General features: G+C 44.3%; 1 protein-coding gene across 16 annotated transcripts in view; it reads right to left on the bottom strand.

Moving 5' to 3' along the window:
- The window catches only part of MAGI1 (membrane associated guanylate kinase, WW and PDZ domain containing 1), a 511189-nt gene that overhangs the window by 86832 nt on the left and 400663 nt on the right, over positions 1–23694 (bottom strand). For all 16 annotated transcript variants that reach the window (XM_081159072.1, XM_081159081.1, XM_081159083.1 and 13 more), the window contains 2 exons: positions 19207–19326; positions 3371–3577 (listed from right to left, as the gene is read on the bottom strand). In XM_081159072.1, coding sequence (XP_081015198.1) covers positions 3371–3577; positions 19207–19326 — 327 coding nt within the window. The remainder of the gene's footprint in view (positions 1–3370; positions 3578–19206; positions 19327–23694) is intronic.

Raw genomic sequence — 23694 nt, 5'->3', positions numbered from 1 at the left:
CCACCAAAACCTCTCCACCACTGAGGAGGCTATTTGCCTGTGGTCATGCCTTACTCGGCATCTGTTCCTTTTCTGGTACCACCACTCAGATCTCCCTTTAAAAATCATCCCCTTTATTCCAGATCCAGACGGGGACTGCCTCAAATTCACTCCTCGCTCAGGCAGTGGGCCCAAGGCACACTCCTGTCTCTCCTGCCTTTGTGACTGGATCAGGCACATGATCCAAGGCAAACCAATGAACGTCAGGCATGGAAGTTTTGTTCTTTTCAAGCAAGAGGTGGCCCCTTGATGCTGAAGATATTAAGCTGATAGGTACGGGTGACCCTCCTGACACAGCTCGTCAAACCTGCCTGACACTTATCCCTACACAGAGGAAAACAGAGATGAAAGATACAGAAAGTCACCTAATACCTGGGACTCAAGCCTCTGACTTCAGCCTGAAATCGAGGCTGCCCCTGGCCTCTTCAACAACTCAATCCTCTAAGTTCCCTTTCCTGCTTAAGTTAATTTGAGTTGGTTTTAAAATTTACATCCAGGAGTGCAGGTTTGAAGGGAAAAAGAAATTAGGCCAAGAGAGAGGAAATATTTTGAAATTACTAATCAATAAAGAAAAAATTCAAAGCTTGGCAAGAATGAAAAGATTCACCCTAGTTCTCTAGGAGCCAACACATATTCATTTCTGGTATATCTAGGGAAGGTCCACTTTTCTCACTTAAATGTACATAAGAATCACCAGGAGAGATTGTTAACATGAAGACCTCACTATGCTATTATCGCTCTACGCTCCAAGTGGCTGGTGGATTGCTACTTAAAGTGGTTCAGAGTGCAAAATGCTCTGACACAGTTGGTTTGATACAAATATCACAGGCTGGGTAGCGTCAATTATTTGAAAGAATTTATATGAGATCGGGTACGACAGGTTATCAGCTGTCACAGTTGTAGTTTGGTAAGTGAGGGGCATTCATTCAACATATTCCTCACATACTGAGGCTGCCCCATCCATGTATAGATTGAGGCCAGTTCTCTGTGCATCCTATCGGCTTTCTGGGCATAAAGACAGGCACTCGAATTAAGACAATCAGGTGCCACATTTTTGTACAGAAACTAATGATCAGACGGACTTTAGCAAAGATGATCTGGGCCCAGAAATTTTCCTTTGATGCCAGGATTTCAAGTGGAGATTCTGTGGGGACAGATTTTCTGAGGTGTGGCTTCTAGAGACAGAGATTTTATTGGCTAGAAATAGGAAAAGCATCAAGACTTAGAGTCAACTACCCCTACGTGCCTTCTACCAAGACATCTACTTAATAAACAAAGGACAGATAAAGGCACATGCTTCTTCAGGACCATCCAGCCACTTGGCAGAACTGTTTCACTGCACGTGACTCAAAGGTTTCTGTGCCCACATCTGTGTTTTGGGTTATATCATGACTCGCCATTCTTATTTGTTGAAAGGTTTAGACATTAAAATATTAGCTTTTTTTTTTAATCCTCACTGGAGGATATTTTTTCCATTGCTTTTCAGAGAGAGTGGAAGGGGGAGAGAGAGAAACATCGATGTGAGAGAGACACATCCATTGGTTGCCTCTCACATGCACTCTGACCCAGGCAGGGGATTGAGCCTGCAACTGAGGTACATGCCCTTGGCCAGAATTGAATCCGGGACCCCTCAGTCTGCGGGCCAACACTCTAACCACTGAGCCAAACCGGCTAGGGTGAAATATTAGCTATTTTTAAAAGAAATATTGATTTTTTAAATAATCTGCTTTCATATCAATGAGAGCTACTAACCAGAAATGAGTAAATATTTACTTCTAAGTGAATGAAATCACCTATTTTCAATAAGGTATACGTAAAAAGTGGCACATTTCTCCTAGCTATTGCAACTATAAGTTAGCACTGGCCTAACCCATTCTAATTGAGAAAAATGCAGATTTTCATGGAATCAAATTTTTACAGCTAGATGGGGAAACAGACATGATTTAATCCTAGCTAGTTATTTTACAAATGTGAGAAGTAGATAATATGTTGACAATGAGGAGGAAACCAGGTTTCCTCCTACGTTTTCCAATGCTTCTTGCAGAGGGCTTGGGCTACTGTTATGACAATAAAGTCATCAAAAAATGTTTTTAATTGCCATGTTGAAGAATTTCGTGTTTTTTAGCTTTAAAGACTGAGCAAACCTCAGAGAGGCCCATACAGGCTGCAGGAAGCATTCGAATCACACAAACTTTCCCCTAGATGTTATTCTATTAGACTTGGCAGCATAAGGAGGAAATACAGAGTTTAAGTAATTGCCCCTTTATTGGGGTCAAGTCTAACTAAGTAATAATGGCTGAATGTGATGAAGTCAGAAGGGGTCTCTATGCGAGAGGAGGATTCATATGCTGCAAATGGATAACGCCTTGAGAACTACAACCCTAAAATACTAAAGAAAATATTTAACTATAGAAAAAATACAGGAAACAAGATATTCTTCAAATTCACAACATTATAGACTGTAGTAACTCAACTACCATGCAATTACATTTTGAGTTACTATATAAGGTCAAACCCCCATATAGTGAAAAATATTTTTGGACAGAACCAATCCAGGGAACATCCATCACAGCTTCTGTGAATGGTGCCACCTGGAAATGTGCAAGACCCAACTTGTAGAGCCTTACCCAGAGGCAGTCCTTGCAGATCCCTTCATAAAACACAGCACACCTAAGCGTGGGGGTAGACAGCCCTGAATACATATAAATAGGTAATGCAATGAGTAAGATATGCCATGCAGTATGGAATGCATGTGCAAGATACAATCAGAGTATTTGTTATTTTTCATCTTACAGGGCATACAGTAAAATTTCCCTACATTAGTAGGATATATTTCCACTCTCTCTACTTAGAAAGGTCTGACATAAATAAGCTTGCCTTCCTCGTGGCATCAATTGTTATTAAACTGTTAAACAAATTTTCATATTTCTCTATATAAGCAATCAGCTATAATTATGGGGCAGTGCCAAGTCAGGAAATTAATAAACAAAATACAAGTACCCTCATATGTTATATATAATTATATATATAAAAAACATTATATATATATAATTTTGAAGAGATAGAAACAATGCTGATTATTCCCCACTCCCCGATACAGACATGTCCCTCCAGCCCCTTTAGGGTATTTGGGTGAAGTTAAAAGTCTTGCGAAGCAGCATGATAAACGGGAAAAGACCAGATCTCCCAAGCACTGTGTGGTCAGAGTTGGAATTCTGGTGACCCTTCCTAATTCCTCTGGAGAACAGAAACCTTCTCATAATTCTTTGCAAAAAGCCTCCCAGGCCCCCTTTCTCCACGCCCCCTGACGGGGAGAGCCTGGGGTCTTTACCTGTGAAGCTACTGTTCATTTCAGGAACATCCTCCCCCTCCTCATGCTCTGCAAGGACTATGCCAGCATTTTGCATGTCATTGTAGGACTTCGTGCGCTTTGGGGTCGACTGCTTGGAGCCGGACTGCAGGCTTTGCAAGGCATCCGTCGTGATCACTTTCCCACTGACTGGCTGGCTCGGAGGTTTGGGTGTCCCATAATAGTTTCCTAGGAGATGGAGAGACACATTTGCATGTTTCAAAAAGAATACTTTATTTTTTCAAGACTTCACGTCCAAATGTCTCCGCACATTTAAAATATATGTATTTAAACTGAAACAACAAACAAACAAACAAAACAAACAAACAGTATTTTGTTTCTGAAATGGGTTGGAAAAGATGTCATTGGTACCCAGCTAGACATGATGATTTCAGAAGCTAGAAGGAAAGCTGCATTGTTTTGGTGCAAAGAACTTACTAGGACTCAAAACAAAGGCGGCTGTGCTGAATAGCAACACTTCACCCTCATTACATTTGAATTTCAATTGGTCACTTTTTACATATATGCACTGGCAGAATGCTGACTCTGACTGAGAGTGAACCTCGCAGAAAATAAAAAATTCATTACTGCCTGCACCCTCACAGTCTACCAAGTGGAGGTCACCTTCCCTTAATAAGGGGACTCTTCAAGAGGGCACCAGGGCGTATTTAAAAAGAAGGACAGTGAACACCACGTGGCGCCTCTTTAACTGAATGGCAGGCTTGGCGCTCGGGGTCATTCTAGGTGGGACCAACCTTGCCAAGTTCTAACAGGAACTGTGCCAACAGTGGCAACCTTTACAAGTCCTTCTTTTAGTAATTGTCCATCTTTTTCCAGTCACTTTCCCCCAAAGTTTGGTTAAGATCTGACCTGAATGTGCTTCTGGGTGGTACATAATGGATTTTTGCATTTTAATAAGTGTGTATATTTTTAATATGCACTTGAAAAAAACCTAGCTAGTAAACTGCGGAAGTAATATAAAGCTTACTTTTAAAATCATGGACATGGACAAAAGTGTGGTGACTGCGGGGGGAGGTGGAAGGGGACATAGAGGGGATAAATGGTGATGGAAAAATAAAGTAAAATAAAACAACAAATAACAAAATAATAAAAACAATACTTTAAACCTTGACTTTTTAAAACTTGAAAGTTTAAAAAGGCAAGTATATAGAATAAGAAACTAATCAACTAAACTAAGTGTAGCAATGGTCATGAGGAGTTTCCTTTTGAAAATTTAAGTTAGAAAGTAAGCTTTTCAAACCAAAACTGTAAATAATAGGCATTATGTTCAGATATTGACAAAATCATGAAGGTGATTCATAAATAGCCAAAGTTTGAAAAATATAGCTTATAATCAACATTTCGTGAGTAGACAATAAACACATCAACATTAGGAAGGCGAGATCCAGTCCCCAGCCTTTGGGGAGGCCCGGAGGCTGGTTACACCCCGCCCCCCCCCCGCCCATCTCTCCTGTGCTTGGCACTAAGCAGAGCCTGGAAATCACAAGGACTCCTGCACACTCTGTTTCTGTTCAAGGATCTCATCCCATTGTCTAGCCTCAGTTCATAATTACACAGAATAAAAATTTAAAACACATACATTTTATTACACAAGCACAGAGGATAGGGGAACAGGAATGTCTGCAGGAGACACAAGTGAGGAACAATTTGCTTCCATTAAGCTTCGTCTCTATAATTAAAACATTTTCAATGAATATTATTTCTTTAAAATATTTTTAAAATCGCCAAATTTATGAATATACACACGCGCGCTCTTTGAGAGGGTGCAATACACACCAGCGGGGTCCTCTGAACGCTCAACCTGAGAAGTGCGCCGACCACAGGCCCCACGCGAGGCTCCGCAGGACACGGAGCAGCGGCCTCGTAAGCACAGTCCGTGGCCTGCACTCAGCACTGTTGCTCCTTCAGGGAAGGGGACAGATGTATCAGTCCCTCCACCAAGTTCTTTCAGGTTGCCAACTTAAAGCTTCTGAGACAGAGCAGAGCCAGCCTGAAGACAGGCCGCATGTGTGCGTGTCGGGGCTCACAGGCGCGCGAGGAAGGGGCACCCGTGAGCCGAGGCCCAGCCGCGACGGTGCAGGCTGTCCCGTGCCTTCCGGGGCTCAAATGCGGCCACAGTGTGACTTCCATTGACCGAAGACTATTAGTAAGCTTTAGGGAAGTAAAGCAGCTATTTTTTTTTTTTTTTAAATCATCCACCCACCCATCCATCCACCATCCACCCATCCATACACCATCCAAATGTCTTCCTTCCGTTATCCTACCTAGCCCTTCCATCCATCCACCCATCCATCCACCATCCAAAAAATAGAGACGAAGCTTTATTGAATTTAATTCTAATTCCTTCCAATCACATCAAAACATCATGGCTATTTCTGATTTACAGGTTAAACTAGGGGAACGTCTACAAATAAGAGTCTTCCACTGAAAGATGTGGAGTATAATTTTACACTCATATCACTTTTTCAGTGCCATGAAAATGAAGTAATACTCATAAAACTATCGTCACTTAAGAATTAATTACAACTTAGAAATCCTCAGTTTATGACAGAAACAAATGTTTAGAAAATAAAAGTTGTACCTAAATTTGACAAACGTAAGTGGATTTTACTCAGTTTTCAAGTTCAGGGTCTTTCTTAAGTTAATAAATGATTAGCAGATTTCTAAAGACAACAAAAACACCCCCCAAAAATCCACTTGTTCCTAGTTGCTTCCTGTTTCTGGAAATTAGTTTACAATTGATTGGAGACAGATAAGGTGCGGATCATGAGGTCGAAGCACGTGAAACTGCTGTTGTAGAAGACAAACTGTCAAGTATCAGCAATTTCATTTGGGTTCATCTAATGCATGGGAATTAGCAGTGCTCAGCAGGCTACTCTGGTAAAGAACTTGAAGGAGACAGCCCGTGGTTCGAACCCCAGCTTCACGACCCTGAGCAAGTTATTTTACTATTCTGTAAAAAATCAGCTTCTCTTCTGTAAAACCGGGATTCTAAGGGTACCTAGTTTCTACCTGGAATGCCTGCTATGGGGTATGATGAGAGGGTCCATTCAAAGCCTTTTGCCCATGCTAAAGCCACTGGAGTGAGGCTTGGTAACGCTCATTAATGTCCATAGTGCACGTTTCTATCTCTAAAATGCGGCTGGTTACACCCTGTTGGGAGGGTGAGACAATGTGAGAGCTGGTTACCTGGTAACTGAGTATTATTCCTGGATATAAAGGAGTAAGCGTCTGAACCTGCCAATGACCAAATAACCCTGGGCAAGTTTTTCATACCCAGTCTAGTACACTCTCTGTGAAATGGGCGAGTTCTCTCTGGAAGAGCACCAGCCCAGCAACCTCGCAGGATTCTCCTGAAGGCTGGCTGATGTAACTTCCCGGGAGGTGCCCTGGAAACTAGACGGAGCGGTAAGGGAAGGCGGTGGCATTACTCAAACGCTCCAGCATCCCTCGCAGTCCACAGGGCTGAGACCTGTATAGAAGAGCTTCTACCTAGTGGTTTTCTCACTGTAGAGGGTTAGACTTTCCTTTGCATGTCTGTCTTCCCCCCCCACATATTTTATAAAACAATTTGAATTAGTGACCAACATTTAAAAACTGAATGCTTCAGATTATGCACTCCCCCTGTTGGCCACAGTTGCCAGGACTCTCCAAGGGCCTCAGCCCACTCTATTCACTCTCCCTCTACCTGCCTAGCCCCCTCCCTCCCCACTGGTTCACATCTCCTCCCTTCCAGTCAACTCTCCACCCTGCCAGTAGTTGGCACTCTGTTCATAAATAGCCAGGCGAGGCGGAGCCAAGGCAGAAAAACAGACCTCACAGAGTATGCACAAGAGACCGCCTGGGAAGAATATATGGGTCACTTAATGGTATTAAATAAAAATCATGTGAAGAATTATAAATGATTAAAAAATTAATTTGGGTCATCACTTGGCAGGCTGCACATTTCTAGGAGACGGGAGCTTGTCTCCCCTCCGCCCCCACCTTCGCCAACATACACTTCCGAGGTGGCCGGGCTCCCTCCCAAGTGGGAGTGTGTGTGTCTCTGTGGCTATTTTCAGAACTGGCTCTCCAATAAAACTCCACAGGGATGGCAGCTGGAGGGGGGCAGGCAGGGCCCCTGGAAGAAGCAGTCACTGCTGGCCGTAATTAACGGGCACAAGTTTTAGCCACCACCAAGCCAAAGAAAACATTTTCTGACATGCATTTAAAAATTAATGGGAACTGCGAATACTTTTTAGAGCTTGATAAAATATTTAAGGAGAACTGTATCCTGGGTCTTAAGCAAAAATGAATCAAATCTATACTGCCTCTTTGTACAAATTTGGTATTCACTCATTTATTTCCTTTATAGAGACGCTTTTAAAGCCAGGCACTATCCTTGGCACTAGAAATAAGTGTAAAGATGGGACTAAAACACTATCTTCACAATTTCTCTGCATGCTATACATCAGTTTTCTTAAGCTTTGTGCAAACGATCAAGTTGCACATTAAATGCAGAGTCTGACTCAGTAGGTCAGGGTGGGGCCTGAGATTCTGCATTTGTAGCAGGTACTCAGGCGATACTCATGGGGCTCCGCCACGCTCCACCCTTTGCATACAAGGCAAACAGGACAGAGAAAATCACTCCTCTTTTGTAGGTTAAGGACACTGAGACCAAAGCAGTATAACTGCTTTACCTGGCTAGTCCAGGTAAACAGCTCATGGCCCTTTGTCCCCCAGTCCCGTGCTTCTTTAATAATTTTGAATGGGGTGGGGAAGGGAGAGAGATTTGTCTCTCTTCTTCCTACAGAACAAGCTTTTGAAAAGAAGTAGAACAGGGTGGCAGTGACCAGCGGCTGGGAATCTATAGCCTAGATTTTCAATGGGACAGTGTCAGCCCAAAGGGGGCAAAATATGTCCTTTTTTGGGGGGTTAAAAATTATGCTTTTGATGTGTAAAGCATGGATACACATACAGAACAGAGAGACACAGACATCTGACATATCTGCTTTGGCTGCACATGCCCGACCCTGCTGGCTCTGCAGACACCAGTCACGGTCGCTCTCCGCTGCTCTTTCTGCCCTAACCAGTGGGGTTTTCCTTCAGCCCCCACATCAAGCTGTGCCCACCTCATCTCACGGTTCTTGCACCTGCTCCTCTCTCTGGTTAACACCCTTCCCTTTGCTTCGTGTCACTGTCACCCACTCACCCTTGGGGATAGTATCTGACCCCACACACTGGATCAAAGCTGCCCTTACAGGTTCTTATACGTTCTCAGGGAACCATGTACCTCTCCTTCCCAACGACCTTTGCTGTATTTATCAACTGCTTAATTAATCAATACCTGTCCTTACCTCTAGACTACGAAGCCCTTGCAGGCAGGGGCCACATCTGTTCTTATGCGCCAACGCATCCCCACACCTGCCACAGTGCAGGGCACACACTGTCAGTTCTTTCCAGCTTGAGCCACTGAGCACGTGGAGACAGCGCCCGTGGACGGCAGCATGGATCGCTGTGCTGTGGATCTGGTTTGTAACAGCAGGACGCAGGCCAGTTTCTTCCCGGTCCATCAATTATATGTGAGTCACCTCAGATCCTCATCACTCACTCAGCCACCCGCTCTCTCAGCCCTGGATGGCATCATTCATAAAACCCGCATCACTTTCTTTCCACTCTCCTTTTCCTACCTGCTCCACCCTGCAGGCCTAAGATTTGTACTCGAAGAATGACAATAAGCCAACATCCTATAATTAGGTGTCTGCTCTTGCCAGAGTCATTTGGCTTTAAATAAAAGACCAAAGAGGGCAAAACAAGTTACTAGTTTCATTACCCTGAGCAGGTGAGGCCTCCCTCCTTCCAGCCTCAGTTCCCATGGTATAAACTAACGATAGGAATAGTACCCATTTCGTAGGGTTTTTGTGAAGATTAAATTAGATTAACGCATATAAAGTACTCAGCAATGTGCTTGGCTCAATGTTAGCATGTAATCAACCCCCACAGTCTCAAATGTGCCAGATGTTGCAGGCAGATAAAAGTTTTACACTGTAGAAGAGGGTACTGTTATCAAAATACATATTCAAAGAACATTAACCAAAGTTATTTATTGTGCACCTATCACATGTATTAGCCATATACTCACTTTCTGTAAATTTTTTTTTTTTTAAAACATATCTTTATTGATTTCAGACAGAGGAAGGGAGAGGGAGAGAGAGAGATAGAAACATCAATGATGAGAGAGTCATTGATCGGCTGCAGCCCACAACACGGGTACGTGCTCTGACCGGGAATCGAACCCTGATCGCCTGGATCCTAGGTGGACGCTCAACTGCTGAGCCATGCCCGGCCGGGCTGTAATTTTTTTTTAAAGTCCTCACTCCAGGATATTTTTTCCATTGCTTTTCAGAGAGAGTGGGGGGGGAGGGGGGAGAGAGAGAGAGAGAAACATCAGTGTGAGAGAGACACATCTACTGGTTGCCTCCCACATGTGCCCCGACGGGGGCCAGGGATCGGATCAAGCCTGCAACCCAAGTACATGACCTTGACCGGAATCAAACCTGAGACCCTTTAGTCCACAGGGCGACACTCTAACCACTAAGAAAAACCAGCTAGGGCCTTCCTGTATTTTTTATTAACAACCCTACAGGAAAAAGTCATTAATATTCCCATTTTCATATAAAGAAACTGAAATTCACACAATGCATAAGTGATGACTGGTATTTACACACAGATCTGTCCATCTCCAACATCTATGCTCTCAACTCCAGAAATCTTTGGGGCTCTCTGAGCAGGGAAGCAAGTGAACCATCCCTGGCCCCAGGCCTCCTCATCTTCACATGCAGAGGAACAGCCAATAGCAACACAGATTCCCTCTGGGTTCTTTCATTATCAACAGAGAACATTCCATGGTGGAGTTTGCCAACAGAGCTTATCATAACAGAAGGCCTCCAAGGCCTGCCAAAGAGCAGGACTCCAGCCGATCTCATTTTCCTGAATGACAAATAAGAACTCTCTTCACCCCTGTTTTATCTCTGTGTCCCCCAAAAGTATGCCCCTGGCAGCTGCATTTCTGCAGACCTTCTAGGAAGCAAAACAATAACATTATTGAATGCTGACATCCCCCTTCCTAATTAACACGCAGAAATATGCAACCCTTAACTTCAATTTGAAATGTCATGCTGGCACCACAACTCCATGCTGAGGGAGGACCTCTGCAACGTGCACAGTGTATAATCAGCCTCTTCTACCCAGAAGCATCTGTAACACAGGCAAGCTTGGAACCACCTCCACCAAACAGCTCATCCCTTGTAAACTTCCTCCCGGAGAAGTCCCGCGGGCTGCCTCGCTGAGTGAAAATGTCACCAGCGAAGCAGGACAAAAGGGAGGTGGGGTACCTGATTTATTTCAAGCACCAAATCAAATACATGAGCTCAGCACCACAATTAGGAAGTCGGACCAAAGAGGACAGGCACATTTACTCTTGTCCTCTTTGCCTCGACTTGCCTTGATGTTAATTCTGTCTAGTGTCAGAAAGAGAAGTTGGTTCCGACTGCTTGGGAGGGGTGATGGTTGGGTTCCTTACATAACCAGGAAGGGCCTTGACCCTTTTAGGGGCTATACAGCCGCCAGCACTATAGCTGGGGGGGCTGCACAGTTTCATCAAGGAGCCCCCACCCCCCACCACACCTGGCCTTCTCCAGTGTTTCTGATTCCAGCAAATGGTAGCAGCATCTATAAGAAAGAAACGAGGAGTCATCCTAGGAGGGTTATGCTTCTTTCCCTCCTTATTATGATAACCAATACTTTGCCAAGTCCAGCTTTTCAATCACATAAATACCTCTACATTCGACTCATTACCACCACCACCAAGGTAGTCCAAAACTAACTCCAACTAGGGCTCGCACACAAAATGCAACACTGGGTGTTCTATATTTTTATTTGCTAAATCTAGCAACCCTACTCCAGCTCAACCATCAGAGCTCACCTCCATTACTACTACAGGGAAGGTTTTTTCCAGCTCCATAGAGATCAGATCTCCCCATCCTACAGTCTCCTTTACAGCGCCTAACACATTTACAATAGTGTATTTATTCCTGTGATTATTTGAAGAATGTGTTTCTAGACTGTAAGGACAATGACCATATCTGGTTTTGTGCAGTATTTCATCTTTAATGAATGAACAAACTAGTAAGAGTCTATATAACAAGTGTCAATATCCGAGCAGCAGACAGGAAGTACTGGCATCCCAGTCCCGCCTGTGACACGACCTGGGTGGCAGGTATTTGGCTAGGCTTTGCCCTCAACTCCCTTTAGTGTCTTGACCAGTGTCTCTGGATCTTAGTTTTATAATCTGAGTAAATAAACTCTACCACATTTCCAGCTTTAGAATCTTATAAGCCCACAATTCCAAACCCAAAACTAAATACTGGGCCTGAAAAGGTATTCTCAAGGTTACCAGGTCTCGAGGTTTTATTGGTTCACCCTACTTGTCTGCCACATCACATGTCACTGAATGTATCCATAGAAGAAGATCACCACTCCTCTGCAGTGACATTCTTTTGGGGAGAATTTAAAATTATACTTTTTTTAAAAGGAGCTTAACACTTAAAGATCTGCTTAGCTCTCAACAGTCAGTTGGGTGAGAAGGGAAAGGTTTTTGGAAGAGGTCTTAACCTTCCTTGCAGAAGTTTGTCTTCAGAACTGCGCTGTGAAATATGGCAGCCACCATGCTAAGATCAATGTCATATTAACTTTACATGGTATTCAAAGTTAATTTGTTGAAATTAATTACATTTAAAATTCAGTTTCTCAGTCACAATACCCACATGTGACTAGTGGGTTGCCGTGTTGGGCAGCTCAGGATACCGAACATTTCTATCACTTAAGAAAATTCTATTGAACAGCACTGGCTCTAAGAGCAGCAGGCCTGGCGCCTTGTGTGCCCCCTCGAGCCGCAGCACTAACTTCTCTCCCTTCCTCAGTGCTCTCTCCGGGCTCGGGCATCACGGCCGGCACGGACTTGGAACTGAAGCAGTTGTTAGCCTATCACTGGAACTCGTGAAACCCTCCGACAAGCTTCAGTTCAAATATCACTTCTTCAAGGACCCTTCTCTGATTCGGGATTAGATGTAGGGCTCTTTCGACCTGCTGCTGGAGCACCCTGTCATTCCCTTCCCAGAACTCAGCACTTATCTTGAAATTGTTTCAATTTAATTGCCTCCCAAGACAGAGGGGCCAAGAGTGTGCAGCCTGGAGCCAAACTGCCTGGGTTTGGGCCCCAGCTCTACCTCGGGCTCACCATGTGAACTTAAAAAGATACCTGAGAGCTCCAGTCACGATGGCGGTGTAGGTAAGAGCAGTGCTCACCTCCTCCCGCAACCACTTCAAAATTACTACTAAACGGCAGAACCACCAGAAGTCTGACTGAACAGGAGCCCTACAACTGAGATACACAGAAGAAACCTCGGCAAGGCTGGTAGGAGAGGCAGAGACGCAGAGCGGGCTAGTCCCACACCCACGTGCAGTATTAAAAATCAGGAGGGATATCTCAGCTGCAGAGGTCCCCCCAGAGGAGCCAGGGGTCCCAGCCCCACACCAGGCTCCCTAGCCCAGGGTTTCAGTGTCAGGAAGCAAAGTCCCCATAACTTTTTCCCTGTGAAATCCAGGGGAAATGGTGGCTGAGTGACACGGAGGCTGCTGGAGTCCCAGGGGTTCCTCTTAAATGGCCTATGCACAGACTTACTGGTTGGTGGACTCACTGGCTCTGAGCTCCAGCACTGAGGCAGCAGCTAGAAAGATGCCTAAAATATATGGGGAGAAAGTAAATTGTCTGGCTTTAGGGTGGGGCGTGGAGGGGCTATTTTCTCCCAGATGGAAGCTCTGGCAGAGGCCATTATTCCTTTGTTGAGCCCTCCCTGCAACCAAGCCTATACTCCCAGGTGAGGGCCATATCTGAGTATCACCAGCCTAGCTAATACAGTTCACTCCACCCCGGTGATTCCCTGAGACCCTGCCCCACCCAACTTGTTAGCCCGCCCAAGCTGCTTCCAGTGGCTTTTCCATACAAATGGCCTGTCTTGGCTCATGCTGCAGATTTTCCTAAAATCTCTCAAAGGTCCACAAATCCCAAACAAGCAACATCTGACCTTGGCATGACCCATATCCAGCTCTGAGTCTGGACTAGTGGCAGCCAGCCTCTGTTTGCAGCTTAGCCTCTCCTAGGCAACTCCATGCCCGCCCGGCACAAGTGGCAACCATCTGCAGATCACTTTAGAACTCATACCAAGCAGCCCCGGGCAGGGCACAGCAATGGCTGATCTTGGCCTGAGGCCCCAGGACCAACACACTCGGTGGCCAGCTTCAGACCACACCAGAGCATCACTCAACCACTTCCACAAACCACACACCCAAAGGGCAGACTTGGCAGGCACCACAGTCCTGCTAAAGTAAACCCTGCTCCATAAGGTTATCCCTGCACGACAGTTCCACTGCAGTCACAGCCAGTCCTCACAACCATTCAGGCTGAGACAATCCCTTTCACTGATGTGCCAACAGCAATCATGGCTCATCGACAACAGGAGGGCACATACAACCCACACGGGGACACTCCTGGAGCAGCCAAAATGAGGAGACAAAGAAACATGTTCCAAACGAAAGAACAGAACAAATTTCCCAAAAAAGAGAATTAAACAATATGAAGACAAGCAATCTACCAGACGCAGAATTCAAAACACTGGTTATAAGGATGCGCCATGGTCTTAGGGCAAGAATAGAGGAACTTAGTGAGAACTTCAATAAAGAGACGGGAAGCACAAAAATGGAGAAAACAAAAAATAATTTAGTCAGAGTGAAGATTACAGTAACTGAAATGAAGACGTTACAGGGGATCGACAGCAGATTAAACACAGCAGAAGATTAGAATCGGCAACTTGGAAGACAAGGAAGCAGAAAACACCCAATCAGAACAGAAAAAAGCAAACAAACAAACACCCAAACACCAGAAAAATGAGAATAGTTTAAGGGGCCTCTGGGACACCAACGTTCTCAACGTGGAGCCAGGAGGAGAGAGAGCAAGGAACAAAAACCTATTTGCAGAAATGAGGGTGGAAAGCTTCCCTAACCCGGCAAATGACAGACAGACAAGCCAGGGCCTGCAGCGTCCCCAACAAGAGGAACCCAAAGAGGCCCACACCAAGACACATCATAATTGAAATGCCAAAGGTTAAAGACACAGAAAAATCTTAGAAAGCACTTGGTTACCTAAAAGGGAACTACCGTAAGACTGTTAGCTGATTTGTCAAGAGAAACTTTTGCAGGCCAGAAGGGAGTGGCGTGAAATATTATTTCAGTTATGTGTAGGATCTAAAAAACTAACTAAATAGACATAGACTCAAAGATACAGAGCACAAACAGATGGTTGCTAGATTGGGGGTATGGGAGGGGACAGGGGGCTGGGTGAAACAGGGGAAGGGAATAAAAAGTACAAATTGGGGCTCAGTAGTTGAGCGTCAACCCATGAACCAGGAGGTCAGGGTTCGATTCTTAGTCAGGGCACATGTTCGGGTTGTGGGCTCAATCCTGGGTAGGGGGTGTGCAGGAGGCAGCCGATCAATGACTCTCTCTCATCATTGATGTTTGTCTCTCTCTCTCTCTGAAATCAATAAAATCATTATTTTTTCAAAAAGTACAAATTGGTAGTTAGAAAACAGTCATGGGCATTTAAAATACAGCATAGGGAATATAGTCAATAATATTGTAATAACTATGTGTGGTGTCAGAAGGATACTAAATTCATCAGGTGCATCACTTTGTAAGTTATGTAAATGTCTAACTATGTTGTACACTTGAAACTAATGTAATATTGTACGTCAACTGTAACTGAAAAATTAAAAATTATTTAAAAAAAAATAACTGGCATCTCTGGGCCTGTTATTCTTCTTCTAAAATGGGGATGAATTATAACTACCTCATAGGATTGTTGGGCAGTTGAGTGAGTTAGTGAGTAGCACCCAGCACACAGTATACACTGGACAAGTGCTGGTAAAAATAACTAACTAAAAAGCATAAGCATCTGTGAAGGCAGAGCTGCTTTGGTCTCTGCCCTGAACATTATATCCTGTGGCTTGGGACAGTGACCCAAAATTAATGCTCAATATATACTTGTAGAAACAAACTGTATTTGTCTAAAAGGGCTTGCTTTAAAACTAGACTGCCAGAAACTCAGTCTATAGACATATTCCAAGCAGTGTAGTGAGCCCTGGCTGGTGTGGCTCAGAGGTTGGAGGGTCGGCCTGCACACTGAAGGGCTGCAGGTTCAACTCCCGGTCAAGGGCATGTACCTGGGTTGTGGGTTTGCCCCACGGCCCTGGCCGGCGCTTGTGGGAGGCAAATAGTCATCGATGTTTCTCTCTCTCTCCCCCTCTCTTTCGCTCTCTCTGAAAAAGCAATGGAAAAAATGTCCTCTGGTAAGGATTAACAAAAACAACAAACAAACAAAAAAACCGTGCAGTGAGATATGTATACAGGGAGGATGTAGCACTGTGTACAAAGACACCTAAGTGTCCATCTACTACACCTAAGTTACACTTATTCACACACCAGGACACTGTGCAGCATTTATAAAGAATAAAGTGGGACTGTAGGGGGTAATGTGGAAAGATCTCCAAGATGCGTAAGTGTGAAGGGCGAGGCTAGAGGGAAAGAAGCAGGAATGCATATGCCTATGTCGTTTATGTGCGAGGTCTCGGAATCCCTGCACTAGATCCTGTAACTGGTCACCGACAGGGAGGAGGGGAAGCAACCTGGACTTAAATATTTTTAAGTTCTTTACCATATCAGGTACATTTATTACTCTTACTTAAATGTGTTTAAAGTGGTTTGTGCTGTTGCAGTATAGTTTTCCTCTCTGGAACCAGGACAAGCCCAGAGAAAAAAATTTGAGCAGGAAAAAAAGATGGTGAGTCCCTGAGAAGGAAATAAAGCGATCTGACTGCCCAATCTGCCAGTTTACTGACTAGCAGAAGGGGGAGGGAGCTCAGGTGGCCATTTAGGACCAGCCATGTGTGTAGATAAATGGTATAAAAGCTAATGCTGATTGAGAGCTTACATGTGTCAGGCACTGCTCAGCCCTTTCCAATGATCATCTCATTTCATCCTACCTATGAGTGGGCACGATTATTATCCAAATGTTTCTGAAGAGAAGTGCAGACGTGGAGCATTAAGCAACTCTCAGGAGGGCACACAGCTCAGCAGCAGAGGGGCTGACATTCAAACTCAGGCAGAGCCACAGCCCAGACTGCAGGCCTTTAGTCCCAGCAGAGAGTGGCTGCCACACAGAGGCAGTGCAGGGGACCCAAAGGCAGAGGAAGCTTTCAAAAATTTATCCAGCCCTATTCTTGTCACACCATCTGGCATTTAATAAAAACTCCACTGTGCTTTCAGCTTATAAGAGTCAACAGCATAGACTCCAGTCAGTTCCCAAAAATTATAAGCCATCTCACACGGTAAGGAAATTATACAGCGAGAAGGTCAAAGACTTCCGAAGAGCAATGCAGTCCAATGCCTTAAAAGTGGGATGGATTGATCTTAGGCATAAAAAAATTTCAACTCCAAAATAGCTAAGCATCAGTCACGGAAAGGCCGCTTCACGTGAGAGGCTCATACATTTTCTGAAAAATGTTTCCTTGCTGCCACGTACCAGGGAGCGGTTAAGGCAACAACTTCTTAGTTCCATCTAGGATATTCCTTTAGCGATTTTCAGGAAAGAGTGTGGGGTGTGAAAGTCAAACTGAGTTGGGTTTGGTTCTGGCTCTAGTATTCGAGAACCAGCTGTTCAACCCTGAGACAGCACAACCTTGAAAAAGTTCCTAAGTGCTACCTGGCGTCAGCACCCCCATCTAAAAACTGGGGACAATAGTTACCTCTGCCTAAGCAGCAAAATTCAATGGGAAAACACAGTGATTCCACCTATGTGCCACCTCAACATAAACACCTCAGTACATGAGTTTACTTTCCTTTTTCCCCCAGACCAACTGTTGTCCAAGCAACATGCTTCTCCTTTTCAAATCAACGCTCTCTGGCTTTGCACTCTCACCTTTAACTGCTCCAAAAATGCAAATGGAGGTTTTTTTAATTTTCTATTTCAGGGGACTCCAGCTCCCCAGGTGGGCATAATAACTGATTTCGGGAAAGGACTATTCACTTTCTGCTAACCAAAGAGGATTCACACTCGCTGGGTCCTCAGCCACTTGAATTTTTAACTAGGTTCACATCTATAAGGTACTTCTCCCTCCCCTCGCCTCCCTCCTAGTCCTCAAAGAACCCTTCTTGCCTCAGGTATTCTGAGGTTCCCCTGCCAGCCCCCAAACCACCGGGAAACTAAGACAGCTGATAATTAACAATACTTAAAGGAAATATTCCTGAGTTCGCAATCAGAAATTTGATTAACATCTAAACACTGTCCAGTGTATATTTACAATTTGGAAATAAGCAGTAGGTACAAAGATAATTCTCTTTCCCTTCTCCCTCCAAGGAAGATAAAATCAGGATCAGCACACTTAAGGTTCATCATGATCATTACTTAACGGGCAGCCACTGCCTGGAACAGAGGCTGTTCTCACATCAAAGCTATAATGTCTCTAATAAAAGTCAACTTTGTATTTACCCTTGTTTTTAAGTCTAATCTTGAAACTGCCTCTGTACTCGTCCAATAAATCCAACTGTTCAGAGTTCATAAAGAGATGCCATAATAATTCGGCCAAGTTAATAATTTGAGCTAGTTAACAGTATCATATTATGTCCTTCTGTCTCAAATAATAACACTCAAAAGAGCAACCAAGGCATCATACTGCTCTCAGGAAATGTACGTTTAATTTCCCCCCACATTTGGGTTTGACCTTGCAATCTCGTTTGCATGTGTAGCGCATCCTATCGATATACTTCCACCTGTGTGAAATGATGTCTGTCCAGGTTATTCAATCAGTGCAGCAGCGTTTTGAAATAGTAAAAATATTTATCCCAAGGGAACTAGTTAAATAATTATGGAATGCCCACACAGAAAGATCGCACAGCCACGCACAAAGGAAGACAGGAGCGCTCTACTACTGGGCCGCAAGACCTGGAAGGCGCGCTGTTGAGGAGAACAGCAGGTACCAAGCCGCGCAGACGCATGTTATACCACCTGTGGTGTAAAACAGGGAAGGAAGAAGAGCACGCATATAACACACGCATGTATCGCACACACGCACCTGCATTTACGTAACGAAATTTCAGAACAGTGATCAGAAACCGGTAACATTAATTGTAATATTGGGAGGAAAAAGAAATGGAAATTAGGCAGGTGGAAGGCAGGTATATAAAAGAGATTAGTTACTGAATATTTTAAGAATATTTTGCTTTATGAACCATGTAGATGCATTTATCTACTCGAAAAATACCTTAAAATTAATTAGTAGGAAAAATGCCATTCCATTCCTTCAAGATTAAGACACCACCACCTACAAGGTCACGTTTTGTGACTGATCAGGAGTCTTCTTCCTCTCCCTCTAATACCATACTTGCCCACATTGAAAAACAAAACACATGTGTTTAAATTAAAAAATTACACCAGAAAGCGTGAAGAAAAAAGAGCCACAAAACCCACTTTTAAGGAGCTACACAAAGCCTTATTCCATGTATTTTATTATTCATGTTAAGGTGAGCTGCCATCTCCTCTAGGTGTTTAGACCTCACTAGTCCACAGAGCATTTCTGCCCAGGTGGCCCCGGATCCACAAGCGCCCAGAAGAGGTGTCCTCGTGACTGCCACACAGGCCCGCTCACCTTCATAGGTGCCCACTTCCAGGAGGGTCCCGCTCTGCTCGAGGTCCAAGAACTCCTGCACGGTCAGGAAGCTGTAGTCCACGCCGGGCACCTCTCCCTCCCTCGGAGAGCGGGTCGTGCCTGCAGCAGACAAGACAAAGGCACAAGAAACCATCCGTCAACTGGAACAGGAAGCTGCACATCCAGGTGTAATTAAAATAACCTGTTCAGTAAGCCGGAGCACCGAGGCCCCGAGACCGATCTGCCCAGGCAGAGACTGGTGAGGACACCTTCTTTCTACAAGAATCGCGTCCTCGCCTCCACCCACCCCTGCCCGGGACTCTCAAGTAGGAGCAGAGAAAAGCACGCACAGCGAGGTAACCAGGGAGAGTTTCCTCCTTTGAAAAGTGCACTGAAAGGAGGAGGTGAACTGGATTATATACAGAAAACATTCATAATCAGCAGCTTTGAGGACTCTGGTAAACACTAAAAAGTTATCCACCTTAAGCTCAAAGCCAAGGGGCTTATGTTTTTATCACAGGCCTGGAGATTCTTGTGTTCCTTAGCACATCCTGCAGGTTCCAGTGTAATAAGCCCTTTGCAGAAAATGACACCCACATCCCTAGGGAAATGCAACTGCCCGAGATCTGCGGTTGGATATCTCCCAGGACTAAATGCTGCGGCACTCCATGTAATTAATATGTTGGCTAAAAAGAGGCCACCCATAGTTCTGACTAGAGAGAAAGGACACTGCATTTTGCTAAAAGGTTCTCCCGCTGAAGTAAGCTGGTTATTCTCACAATAACTAATAAATAGACAAATTATTCCCCTTATGAAATAACAAATACAGAGCCTCTGGAGTAGGTAAGTCACCAGCTCAGGTGCAGGGCTACCGACTTATCATTTTAGTTGAAGCTCAACCAAAAGTGTGGACATGATGTGGAGAGGTGTGGTTTATCCATAAACCAGTAAAAGAAAATAAACCAAGGAGCAATTATGTAGTGTGTACTAGGAACCTATGCTAAATATTATGAAAGAGCAAAAACAGCAAAACCCAGGATTCAGCTCCCATGTTCCAGTTAGGAAACATCACTGACATAGCTCATGTTGAAAGGCACCGTCCCTGTGCTGCTCTAACAGATCAGTGTTTTCCTACATAGTGAGCAGGGATCTCGCCATTCCTAGGAATTTTAAAGCAATTAGATGACCAACTGCATGTACCTAGTGGCTCCCATTTCCCAGCATGACTAGTCTCTGACCGCGTCATATCCACACACACGCAGTGGATACCCAGAATGTCCTTAAGTCAAAAAGTCCAACACGGTTTGCATATTTTACTCAAGATAAGTGCATTTTTATTTCCCAGCATGACTAGTCTCTGACCGCGTCATATCCACACACACGCAGTGGATACCCAGAATGTCCTTAAGTCAAAAAGTCCAACACGGTTTGCATATTTTACTCAAGATAAGTGCATTTTTATTTTATTTATTTATTTATTTATTTATTTATTTATTTATTTATTTATTTATTTTATTTTTTAAAATATATCTTTATTGATTTCAGAGAGAGGATAGGAGAGGGAGAGAGAGAGACAGAAACATCAATGATGAGAGAGTCATTGACCGGCTGCAGCCCGCAACCCGGGCATGTGCCTTGACTGGGAATCGAACCCTGATCGCCTGGATCCTAGGTCGATGCTTAACCGCTGAGCCATGCCTGGCCGGGCAAGTGCATTTTTAAATGAGCCCAATTTTTCTAATATCTAAAGTATGAGTGTTTTCAGTAGCTGCAAATTTTCCATAGAATGGTTACATTACAAATGTTTTCCTCTCACCCAGCATGCTGCGGCTGTCCGGAAAAGCAGCCCACTTGGGGAGCCCCCAGAAGCCCACTCATACTGTTTCCTAGTTTGTTCCCATTTCTGGCTCCCCTAGCATACAATGATAAGTCCCTTGAGGTAGCTCACAACTTTTCAATTTATATCTTCAGTGTCAGGCTCACAGTGGGAACTCCAGAAGCATGAAGTATCTATCATATAGTGTTGACAAGCAGGGGTGTGGAGTGAGCAGTGGGTTCATGGTCTGGCTCCCCTCCTTGTGGCGTTAGGCAAGTTCCTTAGCTTCTGTTATTTCTCAGCTTCCTCATCTGCAAAGTGGCGACCGTAAGAATACGCCCATCACCGGTCTGTTGTGTGTACTGCACGGGATAATCCTTTTAGAGGACTTAACTCAATAATCACTAGCAGATATTGCAGTTCATAAACAATAACACTAATTGTTGGAATGAAATGAGTAAACAGAATCTTAGAGTTCAAATGATTTATATATTTATCATTACATAGATCCTTACGGTCCACTTATTTAATAAATATTTACTGAGGTCCCAATAGATGTCAGGCACTAATTTAGGGCCTGGGAAACACTATGAACAGGATAAAGCCCCTACTCTAATGGAATTTACATTTTACTATGAAAGATGGAAAATGAATATGTGACTAGATACGGCGTTTAATTTCAAGAGGGAATAAGTATTTTGTAGGAAACATAGGTTAAAGTATTAGAGAGTGTCTCAGGGCAACATAGGTTAAAGGGCTTGAAAGTGTCTTGGAGGGAGGAAGGAAGGCAGGCAGGAAGGTGGAGAGTAGAGAAGCTACTTTAGACAGGTGGTTAGGAGGAGCCTGGCTAAGGAGTTTCCATCGACACTGAGCCCTGCAGCGGTGGTGATGGAAGAGCATTCCTGGAAGGACTTAAGGCCCAGGCCTTTGATGTGGGAATAGGGGTGGCATGTTGGGGGGAGGTCAAAAAGGCCAGAGAAACTGCAGCACAATGCAAAAGAGGTTAGAAATGAAAGTGCAAGTGAGAGGCCAGGCTATGTAGGCCACAGAAAACACTTGTTTTATTCTAAGGGTGTTGGGAAGAAGGTGCTGCCCTGATTCATTTTTAACAGATCATTTGGCTTTAGAGAGAACAGGCCATGGACAGAGTAGGAGGGGTACCAATCAGGTGCTGTTACAGTGTCCAGGCGAGAGAAATCAGGGCAAGGGCAAGAACACTAGGTAGAAGGTGGTAGGAAGTAATCAGATTTTTATCAAAATCATTGAGTATCACGTTTTTCTGTTTTTAATCCTCACCTGAGGACATGCTTAGAGAGAGGAAGGGAGAGAGAGATTGGACACATCTATGTCAGAGAGAAACGTGAATTGGTTGCCTTCCATATGTGCCCCGACCGGGGATCTGTACTGCAACCCGGGCATGTGACCTTAACTGGGAATCAAACAGACAACCTTTCAGTGCACAGGATGAAGCTCAACCAACTGAGCCATTCCAGCCAGGCAATTGTTGAGTATCTTAAATAGCTGTAATGTAGTCCACAGCATAGATATATTAAATGTATGTCAACTAATTGGGCCATACTAGGTCTATATTTTTAAGATAGAACTTGCTGATGGAGTGGATGTGATACTTTTGTAATGAGCTAGTTATTAATAATAGGAAAGGAACAAAAGGGAAGGCCAGACATTATAGGTATGTCATTTGGGCAGCTTCACCAGGAAGCTGCAACTCTGCACTCCCCAGGGAAACACAGGCCCATCCCTGCAGATCACTGGGGGAAGAGGTCCAACAAAGGGGAGAGAGACACATGCCCAGTGAAGTTGGGGTGACATAGGGAAGGTACTTGTCTGTCAGTCAAACCTAGGGAAAGAGATAGTTGACCAGAATGGGTGGGGCCAGGGCAAGCCCATAAAAAGTTGGGCATACATAATCCCCTAAACAAAGGAATTCTCTCTCTTGTTGCACTTGACTCTTGGCTCTAGGGGGCTCTTTTGCTCCTGCTTCCTTGCATTCGCCTGTGTTTCCTCCATAGCCATGTGGCCCTGTGGACCCCACATGCTATGGACTGACGGACTGTAGCGGGGAACACAAGCTAAGCTAGTTTGATGCTGGATTGGACCCGGTTCCAATATGGAACAGAAACTCTGGACACAGCTTTGATTTTATCCCTAATGAAGCCTGCCCCAGCTACACTTCTTCTATGGCTGGACAAACGGAAATGGGATTTTGGAAACTCAGGGATTAAATTTACACAAATAAAACTCACTTATCCTGCTGTGTAAGTCTCAGAAAATTCTTTTCTCGGGATATTGCAATGATTCCACTCCCACAGGCAACAGGTGGGGACCGGGAGCCCCCCCACTTCCACCGGTAACAAATGAAATGTGTAAGAAAAGCAGACACACAAAGACCAGCGACTAATTTTTTGACCTGGGCAAAATGGGTGATGCCATTTACAGAGATCAAGAAGATGGGGGAAATGATTTTTAGGGGAAAAGAATTTAAGAGTTTACTCAGAGAGATAAACTTTGAGATGCTTATTAGACACCTAGGTGTAGAGAGTGTGGGCAGCTGGTTATATAAATCTCAAGATCAGACTGAAGGTTGGGACATACAAGTGGGAGTGATCAGTTAACCAATGATATTTAAAGGCAAGAGACAGAAAGAGCTACTG

The sequence above is a fragment of the Miniopterus schreibersii genome (genome assembly GCF_964146895.1).
Source record: "Miniopterus schreibersii genome assembly, chromosome: 15".
Classification (NCBI taxonomy): domain Eukaryota; kingdom Metazoa; phylum Chordata; class Mammalia; order Chiroptera; family Miniopteridae; genus Miniopterus; species Miniopterus schreibersii.
The sequence above is the reverse complement of the archived record's forward strand: the minus strand, read 5'-3'. Positions and strand labels throughout refer to the sequence as shown.